The 13,068-nt window shown below is 46.3% G+C and overlaps 1 protein-coding gene across 1 annotated transcript in view; it reads right to left on the bottom strand.

Annotated features, from left to right (window-relative positions):
• The window catches only part of LRGUK (leucine rich repeats and guanylate kinase domain containing), a 135,585-nt gene that overhangs the window by 43,887 nt on the left and 78,630 nt on the right, over window positions 1-13,068 (bottom strand). Inside the window, exons 14-15 of the mRNA XM_023737149.1 lie at window positions 11,749-11,950; window positions 9,488-9,583 (exon numbers count right to left, since the gene is read on the bottom strand). Coding sequence (XP_023592917.1) covers window positions 9,488-9,583; window positions 11,749-11,950 — 298 coding nt within the window. The remainder of the gene's footprint in view (window positions 1-9,487; window positions 9,584-11,748; window positions 11,951-13,068) is intronic.

Raw genomic sequence — 13,068 nt, 5'->3', positions numbered from 1 at the left:
GGGAGTCCAGGAGGTGATGGGAGCCCAGGAGGTGATGGGAGTCCAGGAGGTGACAAGAGTCCTACAGGTGATGGGAGTTCTGGCTATCTTCAATAACTGGTTCCCAATCCCCGGGAGGCCCAGCTGCACCTCTGCCTTTACCATAGGTAGGCTGTGCACGGCGGTCCACTCCCTTCTAATAGGCTCACGTAAGCGCGCTCAAGTTACACTCCTGTCACTCGCATCAAATGAGTCCTGACGGTATGAAGAGAGAAACGAAAAACTGATTTGCCTGAAATTTTTTTTCCCCACTAATTCTTTTAACTGAATCCGCCAGATGGTTTGGCATAATGAAAGAATGGGCTAATTTACATGAGATTCCTAGTCAGAGAGAAGGAAGATACTTGTTTTGAAATACACGTCAAACAAAAGCAAGTTTCAGGTACTACCGGCATGCGCCAAGGCAAGTCTGAAGCGGTCCATCACAGAAAGAAGCTGTCCTCTTCCCTCCAGAAGAGCCCCACAACCAAATGTGCTGTGGAATCTCTGTGGCAGAGACCAGGCTCCGGAACAGCAAAGCTGTGCCTTCTGAATTCTTGCTTCTGAACACCTTGATTAATGCAAGAGGCATAAGAGAACTCTCTAATCTAGAAGCGTTTTTTTTTTTTTTTTTTTTTTTTTTAAGTGATCCAACAAAGCTTCCCGGCAACAGGGCACTTCTTCCGTGGCCGGGGTTGGAATGTGTGTTGGAATTCCTGTCTGACAGCAACCTTTGATTGGCTCCATGGTTTGGCTATGAGAAGGTACTAGTTGCAGCTGCATCCTCTGAGGGAGGTGCTCTTCCAGGCTTCGAGGTCAAGCCACCAAAGACTGGCTGCCACCTAAGAACCCAACAGAGTCCCTGGGTGGTGCAAACGGTTAACGCACCAAAAGATTGGAGGTTTGAGTCCACCCAGAGGTGCCTTGGAAGAAAGGCCTGGTGACCTACTTCTGAAAAACCGGCCATTGGAACCCCTACAGAGCACAGTTCTAGTCTGACACACATGGGGCTGCCATGAGTTGGAAGGGACCTACGGCAACTAGACAGCCCAGAAGTCCGGGCTCCTTGCCCTGTGCTGACCTGTGGGCTCACAGTGCCCCAGCCGGAGCTGTCCTTCTGCAGCAGCCTGCTGCAGGGGCTCCGAGGGGCTAAACCTTGGTGCTCTGTCTGCCCCTGGCTCGCACGCATCCTTGCCAGCCGCCCTGCCCCTCAGCAGACAGCTGGCTCTGTGGAGCGGCCGGGCTTTGGTCCTGGGTTACTCCTCCATTTTTCTGGGTCCGTTTCTCTTTGGCTGGCTGCTTGGTAGCCACTGCGTTGACCCTTTGGACAGAGCCCTTCCTGGTCTGGCTGGTCCCCTCAGGGGCTTGTGTCTCTGTGACAGGTAGCTGGGTGGGGGTCTCGCTCTCTCACTCTGGGGGTTCAGAAGACGGATCTCTCTTCTGAGGCCTCCCCTTCTTATGAAGAGTTCTTTCCTTTGGGGATGGGCCTTTGTTCCAGGATGAAGGGCTTTCTCACTTTGCTCTTGCTGTAAGTGGACATCCTTAGGCGATGGTTCGCCAAGAAGTGGCTCAGGAATGCCCGAGGGTTCATGGATTTCTCTTCTCTCGGTTCCCTGAGGGCTCCGATGAGGGCTGGGGTCATGATGGCCAGGCATCTTCCCCAGAGTGGATTTTCCATGGGATTCTATCTGCAAAGCCGTCTGATGACCCCCAGGCAGTGCCTTTTTTAGATGCACCAACCCTTTAGCTGTCTCTCTTTGGATAGGGAGTTTTTTTTTCCTAGCCCCCGCTGGCTCTTGGCTTTGGGGGGAAGCCAACCTATCTGGAATCTCCCTGCTTGGGATGCGGCCTACGTTGGGGGCTTTCTTTTCCTTTGCAGGCCGCGCATTTTGCTGAGCCCCCATGTCCTGGGGCAGCTGGGGTTCCAAGAAGGGAGGAGCAATGAGAGGGAGCTTCACTTTTGGAGCATCCTCATCTTGGGGCACCGGGTGGCTGTGCTGGGGCGCGGGCCCCTGGACAGGCGAGCTGATGGGAGGGAGTTTCATCTCACTGGCTCTCTCTTCCTGGACCAGCTGAGGGTCATTTTGCGGGGGTTTGGGCTGCGGTGGGCTGATGGGAGGAAGTTTGCTGGAGTCTCCTTCCTGAGCTGGCCCAGGCCTGGGAGAGGGCATCAGGGTCTGATCAGAGACTGCTCCCAGACCCTCCTCCCTGCTGGGGAACAGGAGTTTGGGCGTGGGCCTGCGGCTCTGCAGGGGAGCGAGTGTCCGAGGCTGAGGCAGCCTGGTGGGGGCCAGCCAGCTCCGAGGGAGCAAAGTCCCTGGGTCATCCCTGTCCTGGGTCTGTTTTGCATCTGTTGATGAGTCTTGGGGATGGGGCAGCGCTGGGTAAGGAGTGCTGACCCGGACCTCTGCTTTGGGGGTTTCTTCCTTTAGAGGTTTTTGGGGATCTCCGAGAGACGGGGGAGGGCTGGGGGGGGCCACTCTGGCCTCCCCAGATTCCTCATCCTGGTCTGGCTGTGGACGCGCCTGGGGAGGGGTGGGGGAAGACGGCCCTGCCTCACTGGCTTTCACCTCCGATGGCAGCACCTCATTTTCAGGGAAATCTGTGGTTAATGGTTTTGAAGAAGGACCTGACTGTCGAATACCCCCTTCCTCCTGGTTTGGGGCTAAGTCTTGGGCTTGCTGGGGGATCCCATGTCCTGACAAGCTGAGCTGTTGAGGAGGCTTGGGATTGGCATGGCTACTGGGAGGAAGCTCTTCCTTACGGGTCTCACCCTCCTGGGTCTCACCCTCCTGAGTCGGCTGTTGGTTCTGGGAGGGAGCGAGGGGCTGACTTTCAGGCACCTTTGAGTGAATCTGTATTCCGGAGAGGTGCTCTGTTTTCTGGCCGTCTGCCTGCAGCTTCGCCAAGCGCCTTGGGGAAGGGACCAGATGTGCTGGTACCCCAGAGAGAGTCTTCTTGCTAGAGGAAGCTCCTGCTTTCACATAAAGAGAAGTTAGCTGGAAACGAGCTGTGCAAATAAGACTTTAGAAATTACTAACAGAACATATCTCCCCTTTTTGACATACATGGACTCTTGAAAAGAATAAAATTTCATATAAAGAACTTAGCCTTCCCTCCTCCTTGGGGATACTAAGTGCTTAGAATTCTCTTATTTAGTGAAACGTTGAGTTTAGTCAACCGAGAACATGAATTTTAATGAGTAAACATGACGAGGCTGCAGTGTGATTACTTTTGTGTGTGGCCTTTCTAGTCATGGTCTTATAGCTCTCACCCAGGTGACTGTGTGATAGGGTTATTGTGGCCTACCAAGGGGATCGGTCAGTTTTGCCTTGAAAGAGAGCCAATTCCAGAGCAGAGAGGAGGAGCCTACCACCACCAAGGAAGGAGAAACCCAGCGGCAGAGACCCGGCAGCAGGAGATGGTTCGTTGGGCTCCCAGCCCACAGAGAGAGAAAGCTGACTGCCTTTGGGCAAAGACTAAGGCGCAGGGCGAGGCATGCCTGCAAGCACAGTTGGGGAGAGGCTGTCCTGATGGAAGAACTGTATCCTGAGTGTTCTTGAGCCTGAATGTAACTGTTACTTCCCTAATAAACCCCATAATTGTGAGTATGGTCTATGAGTTTTGTGTGGCCACTGCAATGAATTATCGAACCCAGCAGAGAAGTAGAGAGTGCCGTGGGAGGGACAGTTGGTGTCAGAATTGGTAGAGATAGCAGACAGAGGAGACATGTCTGATCTCCACCTCATAGGAATGAGCCTTGGGCTGTTGATCTTGATTCTCCTTTCCCCTTGTGAAGAAGGAGGTCAGACACGGCCCCCACGCCATTTTTAGAGAGGCTTATTCACAGACAAAATTTATATACAAGTTTGCGAGTGGCAAGGAAATTTTCCAAGCCAATGGGATTTTAAATCTTCACCACCTTAGAGATCACTGCTGCTTTTGATTGCAGAAACTAGAGGATGGACATCTGAGCAGATGAAGTCCCGTCTGTGTGTTTCCTGCTGACTGGCAGTCTCCATAAATAAACTGTGAGCTCTGTGAGGGGTCATGTCTGTTCACCAACCCCTTGCCAGGTGCACGGAGCTCAGCAGGCTCTCAATAACTAGGTGATGGACGGAAGGCAGGCAGAATTGGCCCAACCGAGTCACAAGGCACCATGGCTCAGAGAAGCTGCTCCTCGTAACCCACTCTCCAAGACACTATTTTGTTCCAAGTCAACTACCTACCCTTTTTCCTCAAAGTCGACTCTGGCTTCCAAAACGGCTCTCAGAGGCCACAGCCATGTTGCTGTTACAGAGAGGGGTGCCTTCATTTACCCATCATGGGAACAAGTTCTCCCAGTGACCCATCTCATGGACACAACCACCCTGCAGGCCCTGTGTATTCTAGAAGTCTTGATGTACTGTGGTGGCCCTAGATATCACCTTACAGCCTAGGCCCAAGGACATGGGCTTGAAATGTGGAGAGGTCAGAGGTGGTGCACCAGTCTGGAACAGCCTTAAAGAAACTCAGCTCACTTTGGGGGAGACCGGATACTCAGACTCCAAACCAAACCAGGCCTCCAAGGTGATCCCAGCATGGTCCAGCCCCAGAAGCGAGCCGGGCTCCTAGTCACCATTCCCCTCCCCTGAGGCATGTGAGCTCCACCTGTCTGGACAGGTCCCCTTTGTGGTCACCCCCAATGTCTCTTGGGCAGAGGAGGGGAACAGTGGGGACAAGGAAAAGCTTGCCTCTTGGCAGCATTTCTGAGGGGATGCCCCATTCACCATTCTCAGCTCCCCAGATTATACCAGTTATATACTAAAATCTTAATTTAGCCAAGAAAACAAGATTAGGATAAACTGTAAGAATAGTGAAACTCAATATGGAAGTTTTTTCCATCTTTAATCCACTCTTGGCTTCCTGCAAGGATTTTTCTCCTACTGTCAACAGTTTAACAAGTGACATAATTAGGCAAATGATGCCACGGCCTCTATGAAATGTAAAGGCACCACATTATGGACCAAGTACCTTGCTCCATTTTCCTTTCAGACTCATCTCCACACCATCATTTTCCTCTACCGTTAGTCGAAACTCTGAATAATAATTTGCAAATATAATTTTATTTTATTATTGTTATGGCAAGAACTCGGGGTAGAGTGGGTTTGGTTCTATCACAGCTTTATTAGAAGGACTGGCTATCCCAAAATTAGGGTGTATGGAGGCAAATGGAGGGTAAAGACATTCTATACATACTGAGTTGTGAACGAAATGAGTTATTCCTTATTGTACAGAAAATATATTGTTTATTTGTTGTTTTTTTTTTTCTTTCCAGCTTTCTTGTTTTAGAAACAACTATTACCTGCATGACTATGGGAAAAATTAAGACAGGTAGAGATAGTGAGAATATATAACCAATGTTATTGAACTGTTTATGTAGACATTGTGAATGGATATACGTTTGGTTATGAATTTTACCACTAAAAAGAAATCTTTTTAAAAATCAAGGTTACATAGCTGAATATAAAATATTCAGGAAAAAATAAAAAACCCTGAAACTTTCAATTTGCTGTTTGTTTCCAAATATCCAAACTAATGCCGTATCACTGTGATTGTAAAATAGAATTTGATACGAGGTAAATCTGCCTTGACTATTAGTCCAGGGTTTTAAATTACTAAAATTATAGAAAATACAAAAAAAGACAATTCTGTACTTAGGTCGATATATATATTAAATTAATGGTACATCTAAAGATCTCAAGGCTTTATAACCATTCTGTACCTAATGTCACTATTTTACACAGGCATTCAGTAAAAATTCCATCAATCCCTCCTCCACTGGTGAAGGCTTACGTTTCTGGGTTCAGGTTAATGGACCTGCAGTACTCAGAACCGGCAGCCTCAGGTTTCCTTGTTCACTTTGTTCTACTCTCACTGTTCAGAGCAGACGTTAAAATTGCATTCTCCGTCACACATTAGCAACATCAGATTACTAAATATAAACTTATGTATTATTTCTTCAAATATTTGGGAATAGTTTTCAGTTTCTCTTGATACAAGATTACTACTTTCATGAAGTTAATACCATGAACCATAAGATCCCTGTTCGTACTGAAGCCTAACGCATAGATGTTGTTGTTGTTAGGGGCCGCCGAGTCGGTTCCAACTCATAGCGACCCTACGTCCAACAGAATGAAACACTGCCTGGTCCTGAGCCATCCTCACAGTCATTGCTATGCTCGAGCCCACCGTTGCAGTCTAATCCAATTAAGAATAACCTCAGCCCCGGAAGGCCAGTTTCTAATAATATCCCATAATATTATATATAATTTGCTTTCAGAGAAATGGAAGTTCCAAGTGGCTTTTCTAATCAAATCAATGAGATCATGAGATTTAGAGTAAAAAACTAAGGCTTCACATTTCCAGTCCAGTTTTTTAAGACACAAAACTGTCTTCCAGAGAATCTGAAATATTTTTTATTTGAAAAAAAGAATTTCACTGTAGTAAAGTTATTCTTATTACTAAGGCTCCTATTTATATAAGTATTTACGTAAGCACACCCAAACTACAGAACTTAAAATCAGAGTAGTGTACAAAAAGTTACACATAGAATTGCCATATGACCCAGCAATTCCACTCCTAGATATATACTCAAAAAACTTGAAAGCAGGGACTCAAACAGATACATGTATATCAACGTTCATTGCGGCACTATTCACCATAGCCAAAGGGTGGTAAAAGTCCTAGTGTTCATCAACAGACAAATGGATACACAAAATGTGATCCATCCATACAACAGACTATTATTCAGCCATAGAGAGAAAGGAAGCCCTGATCCATGCTACAATATGGATGAACCTTGAACACACGACGCCGAGTGAAATGAGTCAGAGATAAAAAGAGAAATAGTGTATGATTCCACTTGTATGAAATATTCAGAAGAGGCAAATCCATAGAGATAGAAAGTAGATGAGAGGTTACCAGAGGTTGGGGGAATGAGCAGTTCTTGCTTAACGGGGACAGAGTTTCTGTCTGGGGTGAGGAAAGAGTTTGGAAGTAGATAATGGTGCTGGTTTCACATCATGGTGAATGTCATTGACGCCACTGAATTGTACACTTAAACACAGTTAAAATGGCTAGTTTTATGTGGTATATATTTCACCACAATAAAACTTAAATAACAGTGGCCCAGAGGCGAAGTGGAGGAGCTACCAGGCCTGTGACAGTGGCTCTGTCAAGCTCAGGGCCCCTTCTCAAGGACTCATGGCACTGATTCCACAGCACTTTGGGTGGGGCCCCACTCTCCAGCAGTAACCTGTCAACATATGGGCTGCCCTCCTCAGCACCAGCTTCACAGCCCAGAGCTCAGAGAGGCCACTGGCTCTGCTTCCTGGGTACTAGGGACACCGTCAAAGCTTATTCCTAAGCACTGTAATCACTGGATTTTTGTTATACTCACTTGAATAATGTCTGGCCTCCACAAAGTCACTTTACGTACAAGCCTATCCTTATACCATCCACTGAAAAAAACTGCTTACTCTATAAACTGACTGTATCAGTAAGATAAAGTGTTTGGCTTCTTAAAAAAAAAAAAATCATTTTCCAAAATAAACTGCCAGAATAACAGAAGTCTCACCGAGGCTAGTGATTTGATATATTAATTACAAATCTCACCCATCTACTTGTTAAAGCAGGAATTCTACTAGTCAATCACTGGATGGCCTAGTTTCAGTTAGTAAATGCATCTGAAAGTGATAATGGTCTTACAAATTCTATAATTCATACTTTTCATTAAGTTGGACAGGCCTGACCTAATTAGTCCACATACATAAAGTTGTATCATTTCCCTGTACACACATGATCTGGTCTATTAATCTACCAAACGGCAAGGGTCCCCACTAGTCAGTATTCCTGATAGCTGCAGGTGTGCCCTGGGGGCTGCTCATTCTGAACCCGGGTTACTAGGTACTCAGAACTGGTCAGGCTCAGGGGACTGACTCACTGTCAGCCAAACCCACAAGAGGCTGATTTAAAAACCAGAACACCAGCTTATTAATTTACAATGGGAGCTGGGCCTGGCTTAGGGACTGGGGCAGGGTGTTCTAACGTAGGGTACGGCCCCCACAGGGGCAGGTCCACCCCAGGGAACGAATTAAAGATCAGAAGGCTGCTTGGTTAGCAAAGAATTAAAGCGAAGGGAACCAGATTTCCTCAAGAGAAGCTTCTGTGGAGCTCTGGAAGCCTCATTAGGTCCACACACCACTGCACGGCCTTGGCTTCCTCCTGTTCTGGAGGACCAGGGCAGTGCTGCGTCAACACACTGGCACATCCTGTTTTCATTTCCTCCTTTAAGACTAGGCGTACCCACCACTCCTTGATTACAGCCTATTTCCAGACAGGTCGCACTGTCTTCAGGCTCTTTCCAGTTGGAAGTGGTACCCTGGTCAATCCAGCTCCTACGTGACATGCGTAGACGGAAAAACTCAGCCATAATCTGTTGACTTTGACCATCTCACACTGACCTCATTCCCACCTTCCAGGGGTACCTGGCCTGGGAAAAGTGTGCAAAGCTGTAGAACAGTATAATTAGCTTGAGCTTCTGGGTGAACGATGACCTGGCCTGCCTCAGCCAAGAATGGCTGCAATGGGCAGGATGCAACTAGGCAAGCAAAACCATATTGGGGCAAAGAAGTCACAGAGGCTAAAACCACTTATATGCACAAAACTGCACAACATCTGCACAGCAGCAAGAGTCTCTTGCTAACATGTTACGGTATGTGATGTGTGAACAGAGTTCCGTCCATGGGGGTGGGCCTTTTAAATACATCTCAAAATACTCATGTACCACATTTTTAAGTTAGGGCTTTAGAATTCCTAGATCCCAAAGAGATGCACTGTTAAATATCCTACATCATTTTGTGCTCATGATCCTACAGCAGGCAAGTGGGTGTGTTAACCCCATTTGGCAGGACAGTAAACTAGAGCTTAGAACCGCTAAGCTGCCTGGCCATGGGGGACAGAGCCAGATCACAGTGCTGTTTCCCATGTACTCTGAGTGTGACATTTTGAGGACTGGGGCAGTGGGGAAAAAAGGGATGTGGGGAGAAAACCCTTGGGTTAACATAACATTAAATACAAGCCTGTCAAGCAGAACAATGCCTCAGCCCCCTAAAGGAGCCAAACTTCCTGAGGGCTCAGTTCTGGGTTAACCCTTGTCTACTGTCCACCTCCCAGGTGCTGCCCAGCCTGTCCATGAAGAGCGGTCCCCTGGGCTCCACTCTGGTGACAGAGAAGAGCAGAATCTGAGGTCCAGAAAGCCAGCTGATGCAGCTGGTGTGTGGGGACAGTAGCCCCAGAAGTATGGGGATTAAGCAGTTAGAACAAGGCTTACCCTGGTTGATGAGTACCCAAATAACAACTCACAGATTTGCTTTCCGTTCTTCTGGCACAAAGGGAATAGGGTTGGAGAAGCTCCTTAGGTGCTAACCTGTGGTTGGTGCCAAGCCCTCGGCAGGCTTCTCCGTCAATCCAAGGTATTCGCTAATGAGCTGACTCAGCTTCTGGTAGGCAGCTTCCAGATCATCTACAGTAAATGAGAGGATGTACTTATAAAGCAACAGAATCAGATCAAAATACGACCAGTTTTCAATAGTTGGTGGCAGTGATTTTCTAACTACTTTTAATTTTATGAATATTGTGATAGGCAGAATTGTAAAATGACCCCAGATGGCCCTCTCCCTGTATAACCTTCTCCCCTTGAGGGCGGGTAGAATCCAAGAATGTGATGAGACATCACTCCTGTGATTGTGTTACATTATATGGCAAAAGGGGTTTTTGTAGATGTAATTAAGGTTGCTAATCAGTTGACTTTGGGTTAATCAAAAAGGAGATTATCCAGATGGGCCTAACCTAATCTCATGAGCCCTTTGAAAACAGAGTTTTCTCTGGGCTGGTGTGATCGGAAGCACGAAGGGATTCACTGTGCCATTGCTGGCTTAGAGATGCAGGGGCCACAGCTTTAGGAGCTGAAAGCAACCCCTACAGACAGCCAACAAAGTAAGAGGGACGACAGTCTTAACAACCGCAAGGAACTGAGTTCTGCCAATAACAAGAATGAGCTTTGGATTTTTCCCCAGAGCCTCCTGAAGAGACCTCAGCTCAGTTTTTCACCTTGATTCCAGCCTCATGAAACCCTGAGAATTCTGCCCTACAGAACTGTGAGCAAATAAATGAGTATTGTTTTAAGCTGCTAAGTGTGATTATTTGCTATGCAGCAGTCAGAAATAACACAAACATGTAATACTTTTTATATGTTTCAGACATCAAAATGTAGAGGTTGAACCATATGAAACTGCTGTTTCTTGTAGGTCAACATAGTTTAGCACCGGCAATTTCATATGGTTCAACCTAATGTTCCCCACCCACTCAGTCCCCTGCCAAACAGGTAACCAGGGTTATCAATTTCTTGAGGATTCTGGCAGAGATTTTTCATGCACTACGTAAGGAAATATGATCACATAATTCTTTTTTTACAGCAATGTTGGCACATACTAGACCTCACAGTTGTGGATCTGGCTTGATTTAGTAACAGGATGGCTGGAAGCTCTTCCCTTATCAGTACATGGAGAGTTTTCATTCCCTCTTATGGCTGTATAATGTAATGGGGTTTTAAAATACATAGACATTTCCACATTTCAATAAATTCTCTCACTGACCACTCCTTTAAATAAGTGGCCATTTCTAAGCTAGAGCTTGAAAATGTTTGTTTTACACAGATAATCTCATGGTTATGAGATTTTCAGTAGCTAGATTTTTACCTATATGTAGATTGTGATAAAATGGCCTGAGGTTCATATACCTTCCTAGAATTGTAAATAAGTATTTCAATTGTTTATTATAATTTTTATATAATTAAATAAATTTTAGTAATTATTTGATTATAATTAGATCAACTTATATATACCTAATTTTGTTCTTACCACGTCCCTTAAGGAGTTCTGGGCACAATGATTAAGTGCTTGGCTGCTAACCAAAAGGTTGATGGTTTGTACCCACCCACGGGCTCCAAGGGAGAAAGACCTGGTGATCTGCCCCCGTAAAGATTAACTCATGGCCATTGAGTCGATTCTGACTCATAGCAACCCTGTGTGACAGAGGAGAACTGCCCCATAGGGTTTCTAGGGCTGTAATCTTTATGGAAGCTGACTGTCACATCTTTCTCCCACAGAGAGGCTAGTGGGTTCGATCCACAGACCGTTTGGTTAGCAGCTGAGCGCTTAACCACTGTACCCGCAGGGCTCCTTTCATAAAGATTACAGCCTAGAAAACCATATGGGGCAGTTCTACTCTGTCACATGGGGTCTCTGAGTCAAAAACGACTTGACAGCACCCAACAACAACAACAATGTCCCTTAAGGAAGGAATCAAACCCAGGGTCATTTTACAGATGAACAGCTCAGCAGCCAGATGCACACAGGTAGAACAAATCACACCAATGGAGGTGACCGAACTTCACCAACTAGGCTTTTAAGGAATAATAGACATCATGCTCTGCTCAAAGCAGTGGAAGGTCAGAAGGAATTCCCACGGTACAGCCCAAGATCTCTTGGATTCTTATGCCTCTTTGTAGCCCCTGCAATTCAGAGTTACAAGGAAAATATCTTTTCTCCCTAAATTTTCTTTCCATTAAACTTTTAGCCCAGTGACCTCACACACTGCAAAAGTAAAACTCTGCTGAAAGTTACTGACCTGCATTGATTACTGCATCGAAATATCCTGGAAAGTTCTGGTTAATATTAATATAAAGATCCACTCTGGAGACAGCAAATTCAATCTCCACACGACTGAACAGTCCTTTTCTCCGCAAGTATCCCTCGTATTTCATCTTGTTCATGGGCACCACCAGGATATATCGAGGCTCGAAATAGGAACATTTCAAACTTCTTACACCCTTTGTGTTTAAGGGAAACATAATAAATAGGAAACAGAGTCATGATTTCGGGATCATTTCAGAGATCTCTGAAAACACAGGTATATGAAGTTGTATTACAGTGAAGTGTTTATCTGTATAACGAGTTACTCTTTTCCTATAAATGGAGCCCTGGTGGTGCAGTGGTTAAGAGCTTGGCTTAACCACAAAACGTCGGCAGTTGGCATCCACCAGCCACTCCTTGGAAACCTTATGGGGCAGTTCTACTCTGTCCTATAGGGTCGCTATGAGTTGGAATCAACCCGACGGCAACGGGGTTTTTTTTTTCCTATAAATATCTCAAGGTCGTATTACTTTACTCTGCTTATCAAATATTAAATAGTCCTGGAAAATATGAGAATTCATTCCACCCGGGTATCCTCTAATTAATCATTCTCATGATTATGGCTGTTAAACAAGAAAATTGCTGGAGACAAAATAGCTCCATCCACGGCAGTGCGGCATCTTTATCACCAAGAAGTAATTTAAACTCTACATTTCAAAGGGCATCCCTGCCACACTGGAAGATAGAAATCTTCCCAGGAGAAAGGGCTCCTCTGTCACCCCTTTGTCATCTCCTTGGGAGCCTTCCTGGTTGCCAGCCCAGCAGCGGGGTGGGGGTCTCCCATTACCTCTTACATCCTCTGTCCGCAGCAAGGGAAGGCCAAGCTCACCATGCCCGGAGACCACCGCGTGAAGCCGTGTCAGGCACCACGACTAGCTGCTACCAGATCGATTCTGACTCACGGCACCCCCATGTGTGTCAGAGCAGAATTGTGCTCCGTAGGGTTTTCCATGTCTGCTTTATTGGAAGTAGATTGCTTGGCCTTTCTTCCAAGGCGCCTCTGGTTTTGGTTAGCAACCACGCACATTAACAGTCTGTACCACCCAGGGACTCCCGCGTAAGGTGGTCTCTGGGAATCTGGAGAGTTTGGTCATAACTGCAGCTCTCTAGCTAACAACAGACTCTCCCCCTCAGGCTTTCTGGGTATCGGTTTTCTCGTAGGTTAAATGAAAGAGTTATTCCAACTGGCCTCCAAAGTCCCTTCCATCTCAAGTCTATCATCATTTGTTTAGCTCAGTGTTCCGAAACACTGTTT

This window comes from Trichechus manatus, unplaced genomic scaffold (assembly GCF_000243295.1).
Source record: "Trichechus manatus latirostris isolate Lorelei unplaced genomic scaffold, TriManLat1.0 scaffold00097, whole genome shotgun sequence".
Taxonomy (NCBI): Eukaryota; Metazoa; Chordata; class Mammalia; order Sirenia; family Trichechidae; genus Trichechus; species Trichechus manatus.
The sequence above is the reverse complement of the archived record's forward strand: the minus strand, read 5'-3'. Positions and strand labels throughout refer to the sequence as shown.